The sequence below is a fragment of the Gymnodraco acuticeps genome, unplaced genomic scaffold, assembly GCF_902827175.1.
Source record: "Gymnodraco acuticeps unplaced genomic scaffold, fGymAcu1.1, whole genome shotgun sequence".
NCBI classification, from domain to species: domain Eukaryota; kingdom Metazoa; phylum Chordata; class Actinopteri; order Perciformes; family Bathydraconidae; genus Gymnodraco; species Gymnodraco acuticeps.
The window spans coordinates 1-17221 of record NW_022992355.1 but is presented as its reverse complement, the minus strand read 5'-3'; the positions used below and the strand labels follow the sequence as shown (position 1 = coordinate 17221).

General features: G+C 41.4%; 1 protein-coding gene across 2 annotated transcripts; it reads left to right on the top strand.

The window, feature by feature from the left end:
- Nucleotides 1-2786: 2786 nt before the first annotated feature.
- pitpnc1b (phosphatidylinositol transfer protein cytoplasmic 1b) lies at nt 2787-17155 on the top strand. 2 transcript variants are annotated; one of them, XM_034209627.1, is made up of 7 exons: nt 2791-3655; nt 7240-7388; nt 10122-10210; nt 10451-10458; nt 10602-10673; nt 14027-14119; nt 16856-17114. In XM_034209627.1, the coding sequence occupies exons 1-7, from the start codon at nt 3608-3610 to the stop codon at nt 17039-17041; spliced, it is 645 nt and encodes a 214-aa protein (XP_034065518.1). In that variant the 5' UTR covers nt 2791-3607; the 3' UTR covers nt 17042-17114. The 2 variants fall into 2 exon arrangements, with proteins under 2 accessions (XP_034065519.1, XP_034065518.1); XM_034209628.1 differs by lacking the exon at nt 14027-14119 and having other exon boundaries at nt 2787-3655; nt 16856-17155.
- Nucleotides 17156-17221: the final 66 nt, after the last annotated feature.

The window sequence follows — 17221 nt, the reverse complement described above, 5'->3', positions numbered from 1 at the left end:
AGGACTTTGTGATCTGAATGCACCAAACTCAGCCTCTCTCGGGAAAAAGCTACAAGTATCAGTATCTAGCAAGTCTGCCAGCCCCGTATAACTCATTTGCATTTTGAGACCTGATCACAGTGCTGGCAGATTCAAGATAAGGAGAAAGCTTATTAATACCAGGTCCCATTGATCAGATGTGATTATCCAGATAATGTATCCAGATAAAGATCACATGTTGATGCTGTAAATGAGGCCTTTGTTTAATCTCTCTCCCCTCATTTCCTTTCATCTCTACGGTCAGATCTATAATTACAGCTAGGGTTCGTATCTTGAGAAGTTAGCAAGAGAAAGCTAAAATATGAAATTATCCAATCAAACCTTCACTGGTGAAAGTAACTAGCAACATTGGCATCACTGACTAGCTGTCTCTTCATCCTTCTCCCAAAGCCAACCCCCAAAAATAATGACTATGAACATTAACATATACTAATTAACATAAACAACAAACACGGCTGCTAGGACTCGCAACCTGATAGTGAGTGCAGTGACCGTCTGGCAGAATTTGTTTAGGTAGGCATGTCAGAAACATTTATCCAGTCCATATGATTATGGGCTTATGTGGTCTTGCAACAGGCAATACTGTTTTTCTATTTTTTCTTGTCACATTTGCTGTTGGGATGTAAAGATAATAAAAAAATTAAATAAATAATTTAAAAGACATTTAGAAAATACTCTTCTCTAGTACCTATAACAAGCCACACCTCTGACTTGAATCCTTTGAAAGAAAGCACCCGATACAACTACAATAAACGTCTCTTCCATACGTTGATCAATCAAGAAACCAGTCTTTAGATCAGCTTTGTGATTTGCAGGATCAGTGAGCTAAAGCACTGCCATTCCTCACAACGGTTACCATTAACCAACCCTCAAACCACAATTAAATAATCAATCAAAGCAACCAATGACTCCATCACACTGCTGAACAGGCATCTAAACTCTCAACAATCATCCTTTAAACTGTGGCACTGACAGAGCTCTGTGTGTGTCGAGCTAGGGAAAATGGCAGAGACAAGCAAAGCACACCTCAGCCCTCTGAAGTGGCTTCCCTTCTCTAAACACTGATCTGATAAGATAGGAGCAATCCCCACCAGGAATTTGTTTTCCCCGCACTTTCACTGCAGAGCGGATGATAGCGAGGGCACGTGGAGAGAAGAAACACATTGGCTCTTGTCTCACGGCTGCACAAAGTAAAGCCAGTGAATTCCACCAGTGTCAGAATCCAGGGCGGGTTATTGGTTTTGGGCCCCAGTCAGAGTGACCCGGAGAAGCCGAACATCTGCTTCTCTTATTTGATGAGGAGGCAACAATATGTGCTTGGCAGACACCGTTAGCTCTCGCTCACACAAAAGGAGAGCGGTGCCGTGACTCAAGGACGGACACAGGCGAGAAATTATGATTGCTTCGATTCCTCTACTCATTGACTAAACACAGATTCAATTAAACCTGGCTGAAGGTCAGGAGGTAATACAATGTAAGGGAGCCTGGCACTGTGCTTAATGAAAGTTCTCATGGCTCTGGTAATATTTAATCCAATGGCTCACCCTACCTACCCCTGTTTGTCGGCCATTTATTTTCTATGTCATAACATGCTTGTCTAAGGTCTGGTCTGAGGAATGTTAGTCAAATCCCAAAGACTGGTGTCAACAAACTGTGTTACTTAGCGTTGCCAGCAGAGTTCCCGTTAGAATATTTTTTTGCCGGTCAACATGTCCGTTAAAGTTGAAATCTTCCGGACAACATTTTAAAAGTGCCAGTCAAAGGTCTTCTTTGTTATTTATTGAGCTTTAAAACAAATTGATATGATTCGATATTAAACAAACTAATTATAGTAGATTAACTATTCAAAAGTGAACAGTAATTTACAATAACACGGGAATAAACGGGGCGCTCTCTCCCTCTCCTGACAGTCCGCCAGTATCATGCAGCTCACGGATCAGTGACCCGACAGTAAAACTAAACATATCTATAACTAGTTTAGGTAGTTTGAGAGGTAATTGAAATAGCTACGTGTGATATTCTAACCTGAAGTGTGTGTTTTGTCCGCTCACCGCTGCATGTGATCATGCAGAGCTGCGTGTTGACTCGTCAGCAGCAGCTGATCTCTCTCTCCCGCCAGATTAGACTTTACTCGCGTTTATGTCCATATCGATCAGATCTAGCTAGTTCTAGCTAATGATATGACTGCCTGCTTATTAAAAGAAACCTCAACAATAAGCGTCGCTATGCAACCGGGTGAGGCCGCAAAGTATAGCGCAGCATTCCATATAGCGCAGCATTATGCATTTGTAATAATGGTAATGCCCACCGGAACCCCGAGGCATTACCAACAGATCAACGTACAATCAACCCATACAGGACATCTCTTTCTCCATATTAAGTGTTAGACATTAGAATTGACTATTCTTGTCTGTCACATACTCTTTTGTCTGTCACATAAGTGGCGCAACTGATGCGGTATTGCACTAAAAGGAAATTATTTTGACCGGACACTTTGACCGGAGAGATTTAGATTTGCTGGTCTTCAGCATATTTTACCGGTCATAGTCCGGTAATTACCGGTTACGGGAACTCTGGTTGCCAGATATAGAAAAATGATAGAGTGTGGAAAACAGTGTTGGCGACAGAGAGGAAAGGACAGATAAAGTTCAGAGAGAGGGAGGGAGAAAGGGGGGAGGTGACACAGGTGAGTTGGTTGTAAAGTACAGTGGGCGGGGAGTGGATACTATGGGAGGGAGAGCAAAACAGATAAGGAGGGAACAGGCAAAGGAATTTTTGAGGAACTGAGAGCAGCGGAGGGCAGCTGAGGGGAAAGGGAGGAGCGCCGAGCAGACACCAAGGTTACACATGAGGAGTCTTAGGAGGATTTAAACAAAGCGCAAGGAGGCAGAGAATGGAAAGAGCAGGTGGAGTTGGTTGCCTTTCAATCTTAGCTCACAGCTAATTACCACTTTCTCACTGTGGTGAAAGAAAGCAAACCGAAACTAAGTGAGAAAAACAGCAAACCGAAAAGGGCAGGCAAAAGCAAGAGAAGTGAAAGCAGAAGTAACAAGAAAAGCAAGCGAGGCGGCAGCTAGAAAGTCGGGTGCAGGAGATTAATGGAGGAAGAGAAACAAAAATAGGAGAGACGGGGCTGTGAGGAGTGAGCGAGAGAGGGAAAAAGTAGGAAAACAGCAGATACTCATTGACAGAGAGAGACTGGACTTAACTCATTGGATTACTGACATCAGCAAAACAAAGGAAGAAGAGCATCAGAAAAGAGGTCACTGTGGTGGAGCAGCAGTGCAGCTTGCCTGAGCCTGCCTACTATGCAACTGAGATAGCTGAGATAGAAACAGTTCACACAGACATTACATGTTACTTGTTAGACGCTTTTATCCAAAGCGACTTACATACTCTACTGTGGGCAATCCCCACAGGAGCAATTTGGAGAGAAGTGTCTTGCCCAGGGACACAACCACATGCTGACTGCAGCGGGGTTTGAACCTGTACTCCCCTGATCCGAACACCAACGCACTACTCCACTGCGCCACACGCCTCCCCAGACAGTCCTCTCTGTAGCTGCACCATGTTGATGAAAGAATACCGCATATGTATGCCACTGACTGTGGATGAGGTAAGTGTGTTTGTCTTTCCCACGCTCGTACACACAACCCTCCTACAAGTTTAAATTGAAAGAGGGGGGTTTTATTTCTAGTGTTAAAGTGTTGTTGACTGTTATCTGGAAAGTGTTAATGTGCTGATAAGAAAAGTGCCAACAGAGCACAGAGACCTCCTGCGGCGGCTCTGTGGGAGCTTTGGCACACTGGGGTAAGCGCGGTGTGTTCAGCATCAACAGTCTCAGCCAATCTGATGGAGCCAAAGCACAACACCTGGCCGGCAGCATCATATCGCTGCTGTTGTGTCTAAATTATCTCCCCATCTGTCGGCTTCACTACTTCCCTCACATGCGTTAGCACACCTCGCAGCGCAAAAAAAACTAGTCAGACTGGTTACGGCTTTGCAAGACCTAAACTCAAACAAAGGCCTGCAGGCTTATAAACAAAGGTGATCCCGCTTGGGGGAAAAAGAGGGACGGGAGACTGAGTTATGCGTCAAAGTGCCCTTCAAAAGGAACGTCCTCATCACATCCCAGTGCTTTCCCTTCCCCCTCTACAAGTCTACCTGTTACCACAACAATGACAAATAGCAGTCCAAAATAGGATTTACAGTATCAGTTCAGGGCACAGAGAAACTTGAGCTGCCAGCAAATCCTCTTTCGCCTGAATGTAATGTAAGTTTAAGTGCAGCTTATTTGAGGCAGTATCAAATCGTGAGTTACCTCAGTCCAAGACATTAACAAAGGCCTTACCCTTGCCTTCCCTTTATACATTTATTAATTTATAAAGGGAATGGTGTAGACTTTCACGTGTGAAATATCCAAGAAGTAGTTCAGTGGTAACACAATACAGCTTAGTGTGTCTTAGGGAATGTTTGCTATGGTGTCCTGCTGTGGGAAAATCTGGCCAGGGGCGGCTGCAGCTCAGGTTGCATAATAGTGGGTAAAGCCCCTTTACCACTCCAAAAAAAACACAAAATAATAATGCTAATCTTTATTTAGGGTGTCCATCTGTAACAACTTGGTGATCATCGTAAAACAAGATTGACAGACACAAAAGAAAACTCATAAGAACTGATTCAGTGCTCCAAAAATCACCAGGTTACCAACTCACCAACTTTGAAATTTGAAAGAGAAACTGAATAAATAGCAGATATAAAAACCGGTATGCAGTTCAAATGTTACATGTTTACCGACAATGCTTCTGTTGCTAGCCAGCCCGTGTGTGATGTCTTACATGACACACCTATAAAAAGACATCCGAAATGCTCTGCTTAATGGTGAAGGAGTCACCTTTTTTTTGTTTTCAAACTTCTTGTGCACGTGCTGAATGAGTCCTTGAGCCGCCCTGTGGTTGTCACTTTGCACAGAAGCAACTTCATGATAAGTTGAAGCAGCATAGAAGGAAGATTAAATGTGGCTTTCTTGACACTGCTCAAAAGAAAAAGACTAGACTAGGCAGGTGTACAGATGTGTCATTCTCTTCTCATACCCTTTCCGTTGAGCTGAGTACACAATTAATTAAAAATATTTACAAAGGTGTTTGTGTTTGTCTTGCAAAAAAAGGCTCATTGTCTTTGTCAGCGGACAGATCTAGGGTTACATAACAAATTCTAGTTTTTGCTCTTAGCATTTGATCACTGGATATGAAAGTTGCCACAAGCTTTACTTTAATCATATCATCTTTCATTTCCAGTTGCTATCAGACTGACACTATCTGCAGAGTCTCCACCCCACCATGATGAGCTATATTTACACTCAGGAAGTCATGACAAATTCACAGCTTGTTAACTTGACTTTATTTTTGTTGGAGGAGAAAGTATGCCAAAAGCTTTCGATAAATGGTTCTATCCACACATCATTCATCAAAAGGCATGCACATTGCATAATAATAGTGATTGGAGTACGTTTTCTAGACAGTCAAAGAGATTCATAACCTGTGTGGGAGGAGCTCGCTGCTCGGTAGTCTGTTAGCCTTGAGACGGTGTAAAAGCATCCATCGCTGTGATTAATTAAGTCCCATGAATACCCAATAAGTAAATATTGAATGTTGACATTACACTGTAATTGGAATAAGGAGGAGGAGAGCCACAATGATGTCAACATTGCACAGTGAAGGATAGCAAATTGAGATCTGCCCTCCTCTTTCCCTCTGCCTCCTCATCTTCCACTTTTAATTAAAAAAATGCTTTAGTGGCACAACAACACATAGGGCCCAATGAGTTACAGTATGGTGGCCACAGCACAATCGTTAGTGGTTTGCAGTAGAATTTGTTCATATTGTCTTTAAAAGTTTGCAATTAGAGGGAACACAATGATGTACAGCGAAACAATGTTGAGGAGGAAAAGACAGAAAGTAGCATCAGTGCAGAAACTGAAGTATTATCGTGTAAATGGTTCAAAAGGAAACTGAATCAGTCAGGCCGCTCCAGATGCCCAAAGGCCTCGTCCTCTTTAGACTCGCTAAGAGAAACACTCCCGCCTCATCAGCATCGAGCACATACTGGGTCTGCAGCAGAGAACAAAGTCCCATCCCCCTCTTTAATTTAGACTCCAGTCGTTCACCCTCACCGGCCAAATTAAATGTTGATGTCAGATATGGTCACTTGAGGGAAACCTTTATACACAGCTAGTAACTGTTTACAAAATGGAGAGCAAATACAAAGCGGGCTTCTAAGCAGCACTGAGTAAGTGCCTGTCGAGACAAAATCACACTCAGCAACTATGGCTGAACCTGCTGCCAGGACATTTTTCTGTCATCAGTCATCACTCCCAACCTCTTCCTCTAAGTCGTTGATGGTTATTATAATTTCCTCGATGGAGTAAGCGGTTTATTGACTAGTTGTGCTGGTATTATTGATTGGTTATTGAAGTCCTTCAAATGTAATATCACCTTGTGGCGTTGAGAAATGTTCTCCGACACCTTCGGTTTAAATGCTTCTTAAATGTGAAGTCACTTACATTTTATTTAGACAGCTTAAAATCACAAACTGGCCTCAAAGGACTTTAAAATGTCACACCAAAAAGAAGAAAGGAAAAGGCAAAAACGTTGTAACGGCAACAGAGGAGGGATCAGTCTAACAGGGCAAGAAACCAAGCAATCAATGTTGTATGTACAGAGCAAGGGGAAATAACAGTAAAATAAAAAAATGTAAACGGAGCCAACTTTGAGAACATATTGCATTTCACTGACATTGCACTTTCTCCATGTGTACGCCTACTTCTGTTAAACTACATTTTTGCATTAAGCATTACCCCACACCTTGTCTGTTTTCGGGGGCACAGTATTTATACCTCAACATGCTGATGGCCCAACCAAATCAAGAGAGGCTGTAACTGAAAAACCTCTGTGGGACACTAATCCAGCAAGTGTGCTTTTTATTGATTTTATAAAGTGAGGGTTGTTTCAAAAGTAAAGTAGTATTATTTTAGGATATCAGAGATAATACAATCAAAAATCACTTCAATTATATTTCGTCACCTTGGATGGCTTTTGATGATTTTGCTTCGTGCTTCATGTTTTCTCATCACTGTTTTTGTCTCCCTCTCTTCCCCCTCCCCATCTTCATACACCCTCGTTGAAAACCTCTCCCGGGCTCCAGTACAGGATTGGGCAGCTGTACATGATCAGTAAGCACAGCTGTGAGCAGAGTGGTGGTGGAGAAGGGGTGGAGGTGATGAGGAATGAGGCCGACATGCACCCGCAGCACGGCCAGGGTCAGCTGACCGAGAAGCGGATCTACCTGAGCAGGTAGAGTGCACATTGATTGGATTTATGTACTAATGAGGCACTAAAACTAAGAATCCTGGTGATTTGCAACCTGAGCCTTATCGTCTACTCTGTCATTATGATAACAGATTGTGTTTGAACTTTGATCTCTTACTTCACTGTGTATTGCAGGTATTACTACAAACAAGCAATAAAACATTGTTTCAACACAGAAACTCTCATACCGCAGTGTGATGTTCCCACATATCGAGGAACCCAGTTACTGATGTTGAGGCCCATTCTAGTCTGGGTTACAGTAGACATGTTATTGTACCATGAGCTCATCACAGTAAACCTTCAAGAGTTGAGGTTTGTACAAGTACAGACTCAGCTTAGAGCAACACGTCATCATGGGAAAAACATTTTCTGAGCCATTGGAGGCTGGACACACTTTAACAATGTGTGCTCATGAAAAAGAAGTAGAAGTTCATATATTAAAATGATTGTGACATGTTAATTATCATGGATTTAACAAGCATTGGTAACAACAATTATAAAGACTTACTCAATGTCATAACAAACTATAATGAAGTTTGAAGCAGTGTTTAATAAAGAAAAAGATGGACTTTGGGAGATGGCGCAAGTTAGATGAGAAGATTGGCACAATAATGCTTTTACATCTGTACGTTTAATATGGAAATGGAGAACATCTAGCCCAGCTCTGTCATAAGGTAACAAAGTCTGCATACCAGCTCATCTAAAGCTCACTAATAGCCTACATTGCTTGTTTAAAAATGTTTTAAAAAGTGAAGAAATAACAATTTGCTGATTTGTGGTCGTTTATTTCCTGGACTATTGGCTGTGAGCAGTTGCCAGGTAACCATGCAGTGGACACTCCATATGTCCACAGAGCCCTCCATAAAAAAGCAACATTTCACTTTAACACTGCAGTTTTGGGCATATTAAACACCTGATACAGCAGATTGTGTTGTCTTCACAAAGAGTCAAGCTAGCTGTTTCTATGCTAAGCTAAGCTAGCCAGCTGGCTGTAGCTTCACATGAGAGCGGTATTAATCTTTTCATACATCTCTCTTCCAGAAAACAAACTGGAACATTTCCCAAAATGTCAAACTATTTCTTAAATGTGTTTGTGCACAACTATGACTCCTCTAATGATTTATTAACCAGGAGTGTATTATGTAAAATATCTCTGAAAGCTGAAGCTCTACAAGAAATCTATTAAGAAAATCTTTAATTAAAGTTTTTTTTAAACTAGTTCCTAAGACAAAGTTTTACATTTGTCTGTTAATACACACATTCAGATTTACAAATGTCCTAATATGTATTTAAAACATAATTCATTATAAATCATGAATTAAGTTTTAAGAAATGCTTATAAACACTAAATAGCGAGGTATTAAAATAAAGCAACACCCAAAGACATGTTCTTTTGCTTCAAGCTGCAGTCCTCAACATAAACAAGGAAGTATGTGAGACATGTCAACACTTAAATGTTCCAAAGTATTCCAGTCTACTGCAGGAATTTGAAGCTATGCATGGCAGCCTTGTCCATGTTGTTGTGCTGAAAGAAGTGGTTTATTTGCTTTATGTTCAGCGTTACAGACCATTAATCAATACATTTTGATAATAGAGAAAGCTCAGTCTAAAAACAACCAGAATTATGTTTTAATTCCAAATTCATTCCCTAAGCCTAAACTAACCTTACTAACTCCTCACCCAAATGTAACCTCAACTCTTTTCCTAATCAACACCATAAACCCAAGGCCTAATGTGAGATGTAATAAAGAAATTCATAGACAAGTTGAAAGGCGTATACAAAAATATATTTTAGTCTATTTTTCTTTCACAGTAAAGCAAAGCAACAAATGTGAAAGAAAGACCAAAAGTAATAGTAACAAAACTACCAACGCCCTTTCCCCGACATCATTTAATGAAAGAATGTTTGTGTGGTTTTGACAAAGGCAAACTCAAATAGTATCCCTCAGATAAATATGCATTCAACCAAGATAAGTTATCCCTTATCTCAATTATTAAAAGCCATTATCAGATAGTATTGCTAGTATTTGTATAAAGGTGACATACGGTAACATTATGCTTTGTTACCTGCAGGAATTATGCTTGATGGCCCTGTCCATGCTCTTGTGCTGATAGAAGTGCTTTCGTTGCTTTTTTTCAGTGTGACAGGCTATTAATCAATGCATTTTTATTATAGAGAAAGCTCAGTCATAAAAAACAACAACCACAATTCTCCTTTATCTCTGAATTCATTCCTTAACCCTAAACTAACCTCACTCATTGCCCTAATGTAACCTCAACTATTTACTAATCACCACTCTAAACCCAATGCGTAATCCTAAAATAAACTCTTACAGAAGTAAAGGAATGTTCTCACTGTGGAGGATTTTCCTAATCTTTCTGTGCTTGTGGGACATTTGGTCCTCATTAGTAAAGATATGCTGGAACCCACACACACACAGACACACTCACACGCAGAGTATAGTGAGTGCATTTGACTTCAATCATTTTCTTGACATGTGCCTTGGAAGCTACAGTAACAATTCATCACCACAGGTGTAATTGGGAATGAGTCATAAAAATGAATGCTGTGGTGAGAGTAGCCTACAGGTAATCCGGCTATAAATGGCACAAAAACCACTTAGGCTCTCTCCGTCTCCCTCTATAATCTCTCTCTCCTACTATTCCTCTTTCCCACTCTCTAAAAGCGACCCTTATTTCTTCCCATTTTGCATTCAGTAAACTGCCAGCCTGGGCGAGAGCATTTGCCCCGCGATTCTTCTACGTGACGGAAAAGGCCTGGAACTTCTACCCGTACACCATCACAGGTTTGTGTTTGAGCGACTTTGTGTTAAACATAAATTAACTTTCACCTCGATGCATTATACAAAACTTATTTACTTTTAACAGCTGGTTTGCCAAGTGGCATCAAATATGCATCACTATGTTTGCATGTAATTCCCCCGTGGTCATTGTATGTTGTGTGAGACCAATTGCGTGCTCATGCATGTATGAGTAAACTAATGCCGTTTCTCTCCCTTTCATATTGAACGTCCCTGGTGCTGCAGAGTACTCAGTAAGTATTCTCACACATCATTTACTGTACATGAATGCAACAGAGCTCATCTCTTTCTAGTATCAGTGGATCTAATCTGCAGCATGCATTAACCTCTATCTCTGCCCCTTTTTTCTCCTTTTTTACCTCTTGTCACCCCGTAGGTATCATTCCTCCCCAAGTTCAGCATACGCATTGAGACGAGATTTGAGAACAACAACGGCGATAACGACAATGTGAGTATGAGAGGGAGCGAGGGGTGAGAAAGATGGAGTGATTATGGAAGAGGGGGAGGAGAAAGACAAGGCGCAAGGAGAGAAATTGCAATTTTCTCTGCAGCGCAAAGAAAATGTTCATCACATTGATGTGCAAATTACAAGGAGGACAAGCAAAACACATAATGCAGTGTTGGAAGATCTATTAACCAGACATGCAGCGGCGGTGCGCACGGACGCCATGCTACATTTTGACCAAGGGGAACACACACAAACAGATATTCAGTAACAAAAGCAACTCTGTCTGTGCCATCAACAACACAATAGATAAATAACAAGAACACTTTGAGTTCAGCTTTAGAGAAAAATGTGGTGCGTCTCGTTTCATGTCATGTTGTCACAGGGCACTAAAGTTCAAACAAACACAAATTCATAAAGTTACGGATTCACTTGAGGACTGTCCTTAAGAACACATATGAGGTATTAAAGTGTTTTCTTTTTATGCTTTTTTTATATCTCCATTATATTTTTTGAGGAAGATATAAATCAATAATATTGTTTAGTTTTTACAGCTGTTATCACTCGTTACAAATTACGTACTACTAGGGCTGCTCGATTATGGCAAAAATCATAATCTCGATTATTTGGGTCAATAATTGTAATTGCGATTATTAAAGGCGATTATTCATTGACTTTGAAAACATCCATTTATTGGAGAAAAAAATGTGAACAGTATGTTTTTAACAGTTGATTACCCTGAACTTTAAGTATAATTCAACTGAAAAACAACAACACAAATTATTTTTAAAAAAAAGTAATAATGATAAAAAAATAAATCGTTTTATTTCGATTATGTTGTTTTCGTAATCGTTGCAAGCCATAATCGTAATCACGATTAAAATACGATTAATTGAGCAGCCCTACGTACTACACACTAGGGCTGTCCCGAATACCATTTTTCGGGCTCCGGATATTCGGTAGTAATCAACAGCGAATATTCGAATATTCGGTGCGGAGAGATCTTCTTTTTTTTTTTTTTAATAAAACAAATTGTTTTCCAAAAAAATGCATAACATGCTCCGAGACACCTGACAACACGCTGTTAAGCAGAAGCGCAGAAAGAGCATACTATTACAATTTATATTTATTTATTGTCTCAGTACTCGCATTCTTTCACACACACATACGGGTTTTGGGCCGAGGGCGACACCGCACTTCCGGTATCCACCATTTCACACGAGGTGCAAGCAGAATATCATAGTCTATTGCCTTAATCAATATCTAGTCAACTCTAAAATACCACATATATGCAATGGCATGATAATATTATTGTGACAAGTGGGGTATTCACCTGGTGTTTCTAGAAGATAGACGTAGATGCTGCCAGAATCGAGCGAAGGCCACTTTCGAGAGTCGTTTTTCCATACATCTGCAGGCAGTCTGTAAGGGCAATCGGACAACCCACACAGCTCTAGTTTACGCTGGTAACGACCTGGAGCACACCCCTCAAGTCCAGAGATGTAATCCGAAGACATGCAGCGATTTCTTCGGTCGTTAATTCAGAAAAAAAAACTAGTGCGCTCTGCCTGGCTACGTTAGCTAGCTGTTTATATTTGCACCTCCAGGATATTAGCACCTCCAGGAAAATGGCGTATTTATATATATGGCGCGCGTTGCATTGTGGGTAGCTCGTGACGTCACTGTGTGAAAGAATAGCCTACATTAAAACTAAATGTGTCCTCTGCATTTAACCCAACCGCAGCGCAGCGCCCGGGGACCAAATCTGGTTCCAAATTCCGTCTATAACGTTTTACAACCTGAAGATACAAAACACATATTTCTGTTATAACAACAATACTTTTAATAACATAGCCGTAACAGTAGGCCTAACAGTGTAATACTTGTTACCGATACAGTAAACAGTATTTAAATAAATGAAGAACGAAAAATAAATGAACGAACTGTATGCCAATAATTGCCTTAGCCCCAGATGTTCCACATTGCTCCTATTATTTTCACTATTCGGATAAAATTGAAAAACTAATATAAAAAAACAATTCGGTTGCTTGCTTGCAACTATTGTCCAAGCAAAGTAAGTGCACGATTTTATCATGTGTAACGTTACTGTTTAAACGGCGGATAAAGCAGCTTCATCATGGCAACTTGACAACAGCTAAGCTAGGCTAGTATTTACAGCATCCGGTGACTTTTCAGAGTTGTCGTGCCACCGTGGTAGGCCAGTTTCTTGTCGCATATTTGGCACACTGCCTTCTTCTTACCGTCGTCCAATTTAAAATGGTCCCACGCAGCTGAAGTCTTCGGCATTTTGTGTTCAGGTGTGTGAAACGAGGTGAAGCGTGCCGTTTGCGTTCGTGACTGTGAGTGAACAGTGAGTGTATAGATTTCCGCATTTTAATAGTGCAATTCAAAAGTATAAATATAGTATAAGAATATGGCAATTCGCCTTTATTGATAGCATACATTTAGGGGGGGAAAAAATATTTTTTTGAAAAAAAATAAAAAAACGAATATCCGAATAATGAAATTGAAACCCGAATAGTTGGCCAACGAACGAATATTCGAATAGTCGAATATTCGGGTACAGCCCTACTACACACACAACATATATCAAGTTATAAAATATGGCAATTAGTTATATATATATTGAACTACCCAACAGTTTCGTTTCAGAGCCAAAACAATTAGTCTATTTTGATAATTGTTTACATCCTGTTCAAATGCCAAACACAGAGACAGCGTCATGCTCTGAGCAGAAAGTAAAAAGCAAAACAATAGATCCAGAAAATGCACCTCATTCCCTAAAAGGGAGAAAGACCTTGGATTGACACAGACCAACAACAGCACCACAGGAGCGTGGCGGGCTATTATCTAACGGCAGGTTTTCCTTATTTGTTAGTTTTCAACTGTGAAATGAACAACTTCAGCGGGGCATTAGAACACATTTTAAACAAGGTCAGATTAAAGTGCGGCCCCCTCTCTCTCCCTAGCTTCCATCCATTCTCTCTCTCATTGAAAAATGTATTCTGCTCTCATACTGTAACTCTTCTTCTTTTCCCCCCCATCTCTTCTAATATCTCTCATACGTCCTTGTTTTTTCTTTTCCCTCCCATCTCCCCCTCCTTCTGTTGTCTCCTGTGTTTGCTCCAGTGTGATTTGCTCCAAGGGCCTCGGGGTGGGATAAAGTGAGGAGTGTTATGGTGTGTGACCTCAGTTTTCTACACTGTTACTCATCTACTCTCACCCCCCTCTCCTCTGAGTGAGTGACTGTATGCGTGTGAGAGTATGGGGGGTGTATGTGTGTGTGTGTCTGCTCTCATTATACTGTATGACCTCCCCCATCTGTTTGGGTGTAGGTGTTTGGGGACACACCAACTCCACCAGAGAATGTGAGTTTCCTGGATATCCTGAGTGACCCCATTCCTGAAAGGCACTACAAAGAGTCAGAGGTACGCATCGTTCTGACGCAAACATGTTTGTTTTGTGTGTTTTTGCAAACAAAAAAGCTATGAATTCACTAAAGGAATAGTTCAGCATTTTAAGTAAACTCTTGGAGTTACACGGAAAGATCAATATCACATATATTTTCAAATCTCGAACCCCGCAAATGTTAGGCCCATCCCTATGTCCAGCTGTAGTCGTTCTTAACCACGCATGGCATTCACGAAAAGTTTCAGTCTGGCTTCAAACCTATACACAGCACTGAAACAGCCCTTTTAAGAGTTTTTAAGGTAGCCCTGCTGTCCTGGTGCTGTTAGACCTGACAGCTGCCTTCGACACTGTGGACCATAGCATCCTGCTGTCGCGGCTTGAACAGTCCGCAGGCATCACAGGCTCTGCCCCTTTATGGTTCAGGTCCTACCTGACAGACTGTAGCTTCTCAGTGCAGCTAGGTGCCTTCTCCTCTGCTAAAGCCCCTCTTACCTGTGGGGTTCCCCAAGGCTCTATCCTGGGCCCCATCCTCTTTCTACTGTACATACTGCCCCTAGGTTCAATTCTCACTTAACACAGTGGTCTCCCTTCCACTTTTACGCCGACGATGTACAGATCTATCTGCCTCTCAATTAAAATATCAATAACTCATTACAGCCGTTGATGGACTGCTTGACAGAGATCAAATCCTGGCTGAGCAAAAACGTCCTTAACCTCAACAAGAGCAAGACAGAGGTAATCTTTTTTGGACCCCAACCTCCAGCATCTCCGGTTGATATTCTGGGCTCTCAATAAAAACATCCTCCCCACTGTTATGAACCTTGGAGTGACCTTCAATAGTGCTTTTAAATTCGATAAGCAGGTCAGCTCCATAGTCAAAACCAGCTTTTATTTAAATAAGAATATTGGCCAAGACTAGGGATGCTCCGATCGATCGGCCTCTCTATAAATGCCGATCGGGAGAGCCAATCACATGACGTAAAATACATGACACTTTTCTGTGGGTGGCAAAACAAGCTCGCCAAAATAGCTTCACCAGTCTGGCAGTATTTGAAGGTGTCCGAAAAAGACAGTAAAATAGCGGTATGCAACGTGTGTGGAGCAGAAATCCTGCAGCTCTGCCCGCTGTGATGGACCAGTGAAACACACACTAAGAGTTAGACCTAACACACTTAGCTATTTTATCTACCTCTGGAACTAGCTAAACTAGTTATAAATATGTTTATTCTTCACTGTCGGGTCACTCATTACTGGATCAGTGAGCTGCATGAGATAATGACAGGCTGTCAGGAGAAAGAGAGAGAGGGGGAGAGAGGAAAAGAGAGCGCTTCTGCTAATTTCTCCCAGGTTATTATCAAAAGTGAATGTAAACTTGAATAATGTACTTCATTTGAATATAATAATTATGTTGGTTGTTGTTTGTGGAAGCGCCAGTGAATGAGCCCCATTAACTGAGTTTAAACATCACTTTAAATGGAAGATCCCCATAGCCCCCACCCACTCGATCGGATCGGTATCGGGCGATACTGATTCTGGCGATCGGCCCCAAAATTGGCGATCGGCGCATCCCTAGCCAAGACCAAGTCGTTTTTATCTTTTAAAGACCTAGAAAGGGTTATTAATTCCTTTGTTACCTCGAGACTGGATTACTGCAACGCTCTGTACGTGGGTATGGACCAGGCCTCATTTAAACGCCTGCAGTTAGTCCAGAACGCAGCTGCGCGTCTTTTGACTGGACACAAAAAACTTGACCACATCACCCCAATTCTGGCCTCATCGCACTGGCTTCCAATTCGGTTCCGAATTGATTTAAAACTCCTTTTATTTGTTTTCAAAGCCCTAAATGGGCTGGCTCCGGCTTATAGCCGAACTCCTCCATCGCCACACCCCTGCCAGAGCTTTAAGGTCGGCTGACCAAGACCAGGCTCAAAACCTGAGGGGACCGAGCCTTCGCAGCAGTCTGGCCCTCCATGTGAGGTCGGCCGAGACCCTAGGCGTTTTTAGATCCTCACTGAAGACACACTTCTTCTCTCTGGCCTTCTAGTCAGAGCTGAGTACGACACCTGACATTTCCCTGTGTTTTGTTTTTATATTTCTGTTGTAAATTATTGTCTTTTCTTGTTATTGTAGTAAAGTGTTTTTATTACATGTACAGCACTTTGGCTCGACCAAAAATCGTTTTTTAAATGTGCTCTATAAATAAAACTTGATTTGATTTGATATATTTGTATTGGATGACACAGGCGTGGATTTTCACCTGTGATGTTTCCCCTTCAATAACTTTGCTTTACTTTCTAGTGTGGTTTTGCTACTAAAAGAGCGTAATTCTCACTATCCTCTTAAATGTAAATTGTCGCTCCACAAAGGCTTCACATTTCTTTACTCCCATCAAGTCTTTAGGATCAAAGGCCAATTCACAGGCCTGGGCACATAGAAGCATACAGACCAGCACACATGCATGCAGACAAATACAGTAAGCAAACACCCCAATCTCATAAAATGAGAGACAGTGAGGAGGTAAAATCACAACCGCTCTCATAATGTGTGCTATCTCACTTTCAATCCCACGGGCTGAGCTGAGGAAACAATCTGCTTGCACCTCCACACACATAACATCAGGCTCAAACAAACACCACTCACAACTGCCATCTACAGATCCATAGCTTTCCTTCCCCCCAAGATGCTTTACACAGGGCCAAAGTTTTCTGCAGACTCAGCGAGTAACTTATAGACCCACTGTTTACCCCGTGCAGGACCCGAGTCGCTGGATGTCAAGTAAAACTGGCCGAGGGCCTCTGGAGAAAGGATGGAGGGACGACCACAAGCCCATCATGTGCTCCTATAAGAGGGTGCAGTGCAGCTTCGAGGTGTACGGCTTCCAGACAAAGACCGAAGATTTCATACACAAAGTGAGACGGAGCTTTTTATTCCTCTACTGATTCATTAATGTTACAAGCCCATATAGGGTGTAATACAAGGTTGGAAAACAAAATGTATACTAATGGGAATTTAATGAAATGCTTAGCTTCATTCAAGCATTGATTTCTGCATTTTTGAGTCTTTACAGTAAAATGATGATCCTGAATAATCCTGATCTGTCATTTGTTATTCGAATGAGC

Bases quoted from the DNA above. Each gene is read 5' to 3' on its own strand.
- pitpnc1b (XM_034209627.1), top strand. From the start codon at position 3,608: ATGTTGATGAAAGAATACCGCATATGTATGCCACTGACTGTGGATGAG. The intron at 3,656-7,239 runs GTAAGTGTGTTT...CCCGGGCTCCAG, and splicing joins TGCCACTGACTGTGGATGAG to TACAGGATTGGGCAGCTGTA. The intron at 7,389-10,121 runs GTAGAGTGCACA...TTTTGCATTCAG, and splicing joins AAGCGGATCTACCTGAGCAG to TAAACTGCCAGCCTGGGCGA.